We start from the raw sequence: 9,429 nt of genomic DNA, 5'->3' as shown, positions 1-9,429 counted from the left end.
TGGATGGAGGAGGTGGTCATGAGTATATGGAGCACCCAGCTGGCAAAGACAGGCACTCCACGCATGCTCCCCTCACCCCTGCCCCGTGCTGCTGCACGAAGCTGACCTGATCAAAGGCACAGTCAGGTAGGGGGACCAGAGTACATTTTTAAGGGCAGGTTTGGAGAGAGGACACCCATAAGGACCTTATGAAGTGGATGAAATAAAAGCTAGCATTCAGGATATTTCCCATATGTGGATTTGAATGATCACATTTTTTTTTAAAGAATTTTATTTTTAAAGATTTTATTTTATTTGACAGAGAGAGCGCACAAGCAGGGAGAGCAGGAGAAGCAGACTCCCTGTTGAGCAGTGAGCCTGATGCAGGGCTCGATCCCAGGACCCTGAGATCATGACCTGAGCCTAATGATCACATTTTTGATGCTTTCAAACTGCTCAGAAGAGCCTCGGAAATCCTTAGAAGTGCTTTGGGATGGGTGCAGAGTCTTGCACATGGGATCTGAGCAATAGACTTCTCTCTCACTCTGCACTTGGCTGCCTTTCAGGTTGGGTTTCTTCTGCTACAGAGTTTGAAATTAATTTAAATCTCCTAGAAGCACACCTTGGAAATACTGTCCATGCATGTGAACCACAATCAGCCTGGCACCAGCAGATAGGATGCAGCTCAGTTAAACTAGTGCACAAACCCGTAAAACTGTAGTGTCCCAGGCTGAGTTCTGAAAACCCAAATATCTCATGGTTCTCTGGAGCTCAAATCTTTAAAGTCACAGATTCCTGCACTTTTGACTCATCCAGATTTAATAACAAACATTGAAGCCTCATCTTTTTTTTTTTAATTCAAATACAATTGCCTATGTTCTATAGAATGACACAAATTAAAGATCAAATGTGGACGTATTTCAGAGACTTGACTTGAAAAACCAAAGACTGCTCTAAGTGCATTAGCGAGGCATAAATACCACTCAGCAGTGATCATGAGAGAAGAAAAATAGGAAAGAAAGAACAAAGATGTTCCAAGACAGTCTTCAAAGACACCCCCAACTTCGCCGGAGTGCTGTAAAAGCCCCCTTAGACTCTGTAGTCCTCCACGGGTGAAGGAGGAGGGGCAGGGGGTTCTGCAGGGCCGGCCACGCTAGCAGGGACTTGCTCCAAATCCAGAGTGGAGGGCATCTCCCTGGCTTCATCAGTTTTCTTGGTAAATCTCTCTTCTCTGGGAGGAAAGGCACAGTGAATGTTTTTTAAATACACATAGAATTCTTTAAAAAAAAAAAAAAAAGAAAAAAGAAACCCTCAGATCCCAGCACCTAAAGAGAACCACTCAACACGTTGAAGGACATCCTTCCTGACTCCTCCACCCAGGCTTACAGAGCTATCAGCTGGCAAAATGGAGATGGACTCTGTTCATGCTTCAATTGTCAGCTCTTCTCAGAGCTCAGCTGTCTCCTCCCCTGGCCCCGTGGGTCCAGCCCTACCAGTCTGCACCCTGTAATTTCAGCTGAGTGCAGGCTCTCTCTCTCTGAAGGTTTCGTTTGCATTTCAGCTATTCTCTGGTCAGTTTTTTTTTTAATATTTTATTTACTTATTTGGGGTTTGGAAGGGCAGAGGACGAAGAGAGGGAGAATCCGAAGCAGACTCCCCACTGAGCACAGAGCCCAGTGCGGAGCTTGACCTCATGACCCGGAGATCATGACCTGAGCCGAAACTAGGAGTCAGTCGTTCAACCGACAGAGCCATGCAGGCACCCCTGGCCAGTTCAGCCTTAAGTTCACTTTGCCTCTCCTTTCTGCCTAACTTACCCCTGCGGCCCCCCAAGGCTGCAGGCTATCCTACCCTTCTCTGGGGTCTGCCAGGGTGTTCCCATCCTCCTCAGGACTGGGCTAACCCCATCTTCAAGAGGAGAGGACTGGCCTGTCAAGCGCTTAAAGAGTCAGGAACGTGGAGCTAGAAACTTCAGACCTGCAGATTCACAGCCACACCTGATAAGCTTCTCAGCTGAGGAGGAGATAGAAGGGGATTTCCCCGGGTCACGTGGCTAGTAAAAGGAATCCAGGCTCCGATCTCCTGACCACGAGTTCACCACTGCATCTCCCAGTCAGAGCTGACCCCTAATTTTGCTGAAAGGATAGGAGGTGCTGGGGAGGGGGGTTAGGGGAGGCTTCAGAGTTGTGGAATCTCTTCCTTCTTCAGCAGATGCTGCTGCAGAGTGACCATGACCCCCCAGAGACAAGGCCCACTTTCATGAGATCAACCAGGGGTGTCAAATCTGCCATGTACTCCTGTCCGTGAAAGTTTGCAACATCCCGTATCTAGATAAGACATTGTGCCTAAGGTGTGTTATCAATTCGCCAATGTCGTACATCCCCCCAAACTCTAAGGTCAAGAAGCATTGTGAGTAATACTGGATGGAGGTCCATATTTCAAGTCAATTTTTATTTTTTGGCCAACTACGTATCAGTTTTAATAAAGTCATTATTCTTACGTTCATACTGTACCTGACAAAGAACTCAAACGAAAAGTGTCAGCTCTGCCAATTTTTGTTGCTTACTCACACTTGGCATTATTAGAATGATTTCAAGCCAGGTTTCTTGACAGAAATTTTGTTAGGCTTCCTGTCTCTTTTGAGGGTTCCATTCATTGAGACTAGATAACATAACTTGTAAATCCACTTAACCAACACAAGAAGTAAATTGCAACATATTGGCATTTGCTGCGAGTGGAGTGAAGAAGCCCCCCCCGCTTCCTCCAGCTTGTAGCTCCCATCCCCCCACAGGAAAGCCTCAGACTTGACCCCTGACCACCTGACACACAGCAAGTGAGCTGCAGCTAACTGGACATCAATTTCAGTAGAGCTCGGTTTTCATAGAAATTGGGAGTCCTAATCTTTTCTTTCTGCACCTTTATATAGCAGAGGTCTTGGGCACCCGACTAGATCTGGGGATCTAGACCAGAGAGAGGACGGGGCACTCCACAGGGGCCATCATGGGCTCGTCAGAGTTAGCAAATCAAAACACAAGGTGCCCGGTGAAATTTGAATTTCAGATAAACAACAACTGATTTTTTACTCTAAGCATATCGCAAATATTGCGCAGACATCCTTAGGCCAAAAAACGTTTTTGTTGTTATTTAAAATTCAAATTGCACCAGGCCCCCTATATTTTATCCACTAACCCTACCATCAAGAGAGGGTGTCAGGCAGTGGGGGTTCAGAGCGGCTGCAAAGCTTCTCCTCAGGACCAGACCGGCTGCGGGCATCTCTTCCAAAGAGCCCCCGTACTGGGCTCCAGGGCTGCAGGGTTGAGGGGGAGGGAAATGCCTGCCTGCAGGGAGCTTACGGCCTAGTTGGGAATGAGAGTCCAGGCTGTCCCCAAACTTTGCAAAGTCATGCATTTTTATACTGGGAGGGTGCATCACCACTTCTGTCCAATGACCAAAGCGATCCCCACCCCCCGATGAAGAGCCACTGATCTGAAATTCATCCCAGCACCCTTCTCATTGTCTGTTGGAAGACCACATGAATCTACTTCCCAAGGTGGGTGACAAAGAGGTTTTTCACCCATAAAATCGGCCTTGAAGCAACAGACGAACACGTGTGAGCACGTTTATGCAGACCAGTGTTTCCTGCAGTTTCAGGCATCTGGTGGGGATCGGCCGCTCCATCCCCCCACCCCGCGCCCAAAGTGCGCCAGAGAGCTCTCAAGTACCTGGTGGCCATGGTGACTCTGCGCCTGGTCACCTCGGAGGCCAGGTCTCCGTAGGGCAGGTTATTGCCATTGACCGTGGGGCTCTTCTGAGCCATGGGCTTGCACTCAGAGGACTCAAGGAATCTGGGTTCACGGCAACTATGAATCTAAAATACAAGCGCCAGTAAACGGACTTCAGGGGGCAGGCGTGGGTCCAGCACAGCACGTCCGCTGTCCCGTTCTCAGCGGGGCCTCCCTACAGCCCCAGTCCCACCGGGCAAAAGACAGATATTTCTTCAAAATCAAGGGCAGTTACCCTGACCCCCCCAGGGTAAAAGCTCAGGACATGGAGGCCCAGAGAGGTGCCGGCTCTCTCCCCACGTCGCACAGCTGGGCCCTGTCCCGTACTGCTTCCCCCCTAACAGGTGCTCCTCCCATGGAGCCCTCCCCGCCCCAGGGCCATTTGGCATCTCTGACACGTGTGGGGCTTTCTTCCCAGAGCGCTTACCTTCTAAAGAGCAGGAAACTATATGCTGGCTAATTGAACGTAATAATAATAAAAATAAATTAATTAAAAAAAAAAACGAACAGGAAAGGGCCATGCGCCAAGCTGGGGCTGACAGATGTGCACGTGGGAGACACTGGGGGCTTGATGCTGACAACAAAGGTTATAGCAGCCACCCACTCAGGGCCGGCTACCCTGGGGTGCCCTTTTCCGTTATCTTCTTGGAGAACCACAGTAACTGTGCAAAAGAGGCTCTGGGACCCCCACTGAAGGAATGGGGAAACTGAGCCATGGAGGAATGGGGTAGCTTCCCCAGGGGCCCAGAGCTGGAATCTGAACCTAGGCCTGCCTGGCTTCAAAGACTCCACTGCGGAGCCAAGCGACCCTCCAGTTCGGCCCCGGTGACTGGACATCGCTAAGGAAGAGGTGAGGCGTCTCCGACCCTGGACCCCCAGCACACTCTCGAGGTGACCCTGTGGCACGAATGACGAGCGCCTGAGCTCCCCAGCCTGATCTTCTGGCTGGAAAAGTTTGTTCTTAGGAAGATGCCCGATGGATTTACCTTCGATCCCCGCTCAGCTCAGTTTGGGGCCCCTTCCACGCTTGAGCTCATGGTCTCGGAAAGAAATGCCCCCGTTATAGACTCTGGATCCACATGTCAGCTATGCCACCTCCTCAGAGGAGGAAAAGACCAAAAATGCCACCACCGTCAGCTCCCGCTTCTTCTTTTATCCCCGTGGCGTCAGGCTCTCTCGGGAGCTGGCGTTAATGGGATTGATTTGCCCCTTGGAAGGTCGCAGCTGACACAAATTTTCCCTGCAGACGTGACCTCGATGAGGAATCCCCACAGATGTGGGGAGAAGATGGGTCTTGAGTGCAGAGCCGGGAAGGGCGACGAGGAAGCCCCCGCCTTAGACGCTGGTAAGTGTGACATCTAATGGCCACGGTTTCAAAAGCCAAGAATTCCCGGGCACCCCTCCTCCCAGCACCGTCCTTGCTCCCGACTTCCTGATGATTCACAGCACGTCTGCGGAGAGGGCAGGTGCTTCGGCTTTGGAACGGAAGGCACTGATTTCAAGACTCTCACTTTTGAGCTGAGTGATCCTGGGTAAGTGATTTAATGTCTGTGAGCCTCGGTTTTCTTACCTGTAAAAGGGAAGTAACTTACACTCTTTCTCCTAGGGCAGTAGTGACGGGTGAGAAAATATTTGCAAAAATCCCTCATTTTACCTTTTTTTTTTTTCCATTTTAAAATGTTTAAATATCTGCCCCAGGATATATATAAATGAATAAATATATTTAGCTCCAGGATGAATATGAATCTGTGCGTATACATAGATTGCCCCTCATATAATGCCAGGAATGTAAGCCTTTTCCTCACAAACATACTTTTTGAAAGCGGGAGCTCCACTTTTCCCCTTCCCTCCTATCCCAGGGCCTGGCAGAGCATTGAGATCCTAGTGGGAGCCCAGCAATGATTTACCCTGAGTCAGAATCTGCGACAGCACTGTGTTCCCATCTGTTTCCTTCGGCCATATGACTACCCACGTCTCTAAACTGTGTAGGGTTTTCAAAGTGTAAACAAATGTGTGCATGGTGTTTGAATATGGCAGAAGCAATTATTGCACACCGACTCCAGAACGGACACAGTGACCATACCGATTTCTTTTTTTTTTTTTTTTAAGATTTTATTTAGTTATTCATGAGAGACAGAGAGAGAGAGGCAGAGGGAGAAGCAGGCTCCCAAGGAGCAGAGAGCCCGATGTGGGACTCGATCCCAGGACCCTGGGATCATGACCTGAGCCGAAGGCAGACGCTTAACCATCTGAGCCACCCAGGTGCCCACCATACCGATTTCTTAACACGGTCTGTTTTGTGTGTGTTTGTTGCTGTTTTGACACAGCGGCTTTGGGGAACAACATTTCAGCTTTACGTAGGAACGCGTGGGAAGTCTGAGGTGGTTCAGATACATCTAAAGCAATTTACACAATACAAACCCCGTCTCTGCCTCCTACGCTCAGTATCCTTTATGATGGTCCACACTTATCTAAGACACGTTTCTGAATCCCGACACCCAAACTCGAAGTTTCCAGTCCAGATGGGTAAGAAGCAGTTTGGCAGGAAGAGGGTCTTTCTTCACACTGACCACGACAGAACCCTATTGGAAGGTGTTTGCTGCTTGCAAAGCCTGGCATCAAAGTTTATAAACTTAACAACCAGGTTGGTCCACTCACAAAACACATGGGTGGGTAAGATAAAATGAGAACATATATTCTCTAGAAACAACAAATATACAACTACCAACATGATTATTAATTCGAAATTGGGGCAGCGAACCTTCTGCTAGGCTCTCTTGGTAGCTCTCCACGTGGCAGAAGATGGACGCGAATCGACTCGGAAGAACAGGATGGGGGACCGTACTGGGCCTCACGGGAAGACGTGACCTGGAAAGTCTAGGGACTCCATTCCTTCGCCATCCCTACGACAACAGAAGCATATTGCTCCAGCCCTCTACCGTGACTGTGACTCAGTCATGATTGCCGCGAACCTTACAAACCCGGGGTAGGATGTTTGTAGATTGTAGGAGAAGCAGCACTGACTAACGTGACATCTGAGTCCCCACTGGGTGCTCAGCTCCCTGGCCCACTCCTAAATCTTCGCACTTGCTTGGCTGAGTGCCGACCCGAGGCCCGCTCACCCCCTGCAGCTGTGGGTGGCTAGAGAGAAACAGCCTGGTGACTAATCTCACTTTAGAGTCGTGACTGCAAACTTCAAGTGGGAGCTCATCCAGGCCTAGGAACCTCTCATCTCAAACCTCAAACACTTCTTCCCAATCCTCATTCAGCGTGGAAAACTGAAGCAGTGGTAAGAACCCGCAAAGCACATCTCCCCATATTCTTTGCCTCCTCTCCCGCACCTACAGGTGAGCTGTTGGCCCTCTGAACCTTTTTCCGAAGCTACCCTTGCACTTGGGCACCAGACCCGATCCTCTCTCACCCACTCAAGGTCTCTGCTCAGCAGTCCTCCCCTCCTGAACATCAACTTTCCCTCTCCGTTCCCACCAGTATACAGACATGTTATTTCTCCCATCTTAAAATCCCCTCTTGAACCCACTGTTTCCCACCACAAAACAAATAAGCAAAAATCTCTTGGAAAAGAGTTGTCTATATCCGCTGTCTCCAATTCCTTTCCTTCATGCTCCATCAAACCCACTCCAGTGGCATTGGAAACCATAGATCCCTTCCTCCTTCTTGAGACATTTTCTATCCTTGACTTTCCAGGACACCATGCTTCCCCTGCTCCAAGCTCACTGGTTACACCCTCAGTTCCTTTTGCTTGTTTCTTCTCCTAGACTCTTACCATTAGAGCATCCTAGGCTCAGTCCTTCAATCTCTTCTGTTCTCTGTGCCCATTTCCCTGTTAATCTCATTTAGTTGCATCATTTAAGTACCATCCATAGGATGAGGACATCTGTCTGTTTTTTTTTTTTTTAAAGATTTTATTTATTTTTTTGACAGAGCGAGAGCAGGAACATAAGCAGGGGGAGTGGGAGAGGGAGAAGCAGGCTCCCCGCTGAGCAGGGAGCCCGATGTGGGACTCGATCCCAGGACCCTGGGATCATGACCTGAGCCGAAGGCAGCCACTTAACGACTGAGCCACCCAGGTGCCCAACATTCGTCTGTTTCTACGATCCAGATCTGTCCCCTGGACTCCAGACTAATACATTAGCTGCCTACTTGGCATCTCCATTTAACTAATAGCCATTTACGTGTGACATGTCCAAGATTGAACTCTAATCAACTCCTTCAAACGTGTTCCACCATTTGTCTTTCCCATTTCTTTTAATGGCAGCCCCATCCTTTCGGCTGCTTGAGCCTCAAACCTAGAAGTCATCTTTGCCTGCTCCCATGATGGCTCTGGGAAGTTGGGAGTAAGGGATGGCCCATATTAAATAAAGTAGAAATTCTAAAACAGATGGAAGAAGGGAACAAAAGGATTAGAGACATGGGCATTCTAGACTGGATATACTGTATAAAGGCAGAAAACTCACCAGTGGAGTATGCTCTGTGGGTGAGCCTGAAGGATACTCACTTTACCAAAGGCACAAAGTAAGTACTGTACAAAAGGGTTCCAGCATCATTGGGAAGCTCAGGGGTGGCTGTCCTCTGGAGGCCAGGGCTGACAGCGCGAGATGCGATGATTGGAATTGGCCTCACAGAGCAGCAAGCAGAATAGGTAATCAAATAAGAGGTCAGCTAGGTATGTGCCATGCTCAGAAACAGGTGGATAAAATTACCATAGTGAGCAGCAAAATCTGAGCGGCAGCTGGGTGGTTTGATCGCCACAGAACTATAGAGGTGGTTAATAGAACACAGCCTTCCCAGGAATGGTGAACAGTCAACAAGTATCGCTCGGTTTCTACAAGCAAATCAATGGTGGATACTTCTACAAGCAATGATCAATGGCAGCCACCTCAATAAAAAGTCACCATCTCTTTGTTCAGTTTCTGGACCTGGAACCCCAACGACTAAAAGAAATCAGGGGGAGGAGAGACCCTGTAAAACCATGGTAATGACTGCCAAGAGGGACCCAGGGTCATTTACTCAAAGAGCCATACACGGGGGACACACACTTTGAAGAACTCTGGACACAGGATTCAGCTTGATGCTGATATTGGAAGTGTCAGCATGGTCCCTCTGTTAGAGCTGGGGGCAAGAGAGAGTCCTGGTCCAGGTCTGACTCAGGGAGTCCATGGGGCCCACGACTTGCCCAGGCGTTCCATCCATATGTTTTGAGTATGCGATTGGAATGGACACACTTGCAGGCTGGCAGTGTTCTAACATGGGGCCTGAGGCAAGAGCCGTCACCGTGGGAAATGCTAAGTCGCCTCCTCCCAGCCACCAGAGTAAATACCTTGTGGCAAGGTGGGAACAGCCCTGACTGATGCTTTCCTTAGAAACCTGAAGGGTTCAGGGGTAGGGGTTCCTTGAACGTCCCCATTTCATTTGCCCCTCTGGCCTCTACAAAAACCTCACTGAAGACCACGCAGACTCAGCAGAGTTGTAGCCCCACATAATGGCGGCCGCCATGTCCAAAGGAATGTTTGTTAGAGCAGATTGATGTGGACCGACCCCATCAGTGAAGTTTTTAGGGATCCAGAGGTCTGGGGCATGCTGCTGCATTCCCTCCAAATTAAAGGACAGAATACTGTGCCTCCCACCTCTTGCCACTCTTCTTAGTGGA

General features: G+C 49.2%; 1 protein-coding gene across 1 annotated transcript; it reads right to left on the bottom strand.

Moving 5' to 3' along the window:
- Positions 1 to 452: 452 nt before the first annotated feature.
- On the bottom strand, positions 453 to 5,399 carry MYOCOS (myocilin opposite strand). Its single transcript, XM_031031287.2, has 3 exons — positions 4,748 to 5,399; positions 3,702 to 3,847; positions 453 to 1,210 (listed from the first exon to the last, which is right to left on the bottom strand). Exons 2-3 carry the CDS (start codon positions 3,794 to 3,796, stop codon positions 1,069 to 1,071), a joined length of 237 nt encoding a protein of 78 aa, XP_030887147.1. The 5' UTR covers positions 3,797 to 3,847; positions 4,748 to 5,399; the 3' UTR covers positions 453 to 1,068.
- Between the last annotated feature and the right edge of the window lie 4,030 nt (positions 5,400 to 9,429).

This window comes from Leptonychotes weddellii, chromosome 6 (assembly GCF_054177405.1).
Source record: "Leptonychotes weddellii isolate Sample4059 chromosome 6, ASM5417740v2, whole genome shotgun sequence".
NCBI lineage: Eukaryota > Metazoa > Chordata > Mammalia > Carnivora > Phocidae > Leptonychotes > Leptonychotes weddellii.
This window is presented reverse-complemented; position numbering and strand designations above follow the sequence as displayed.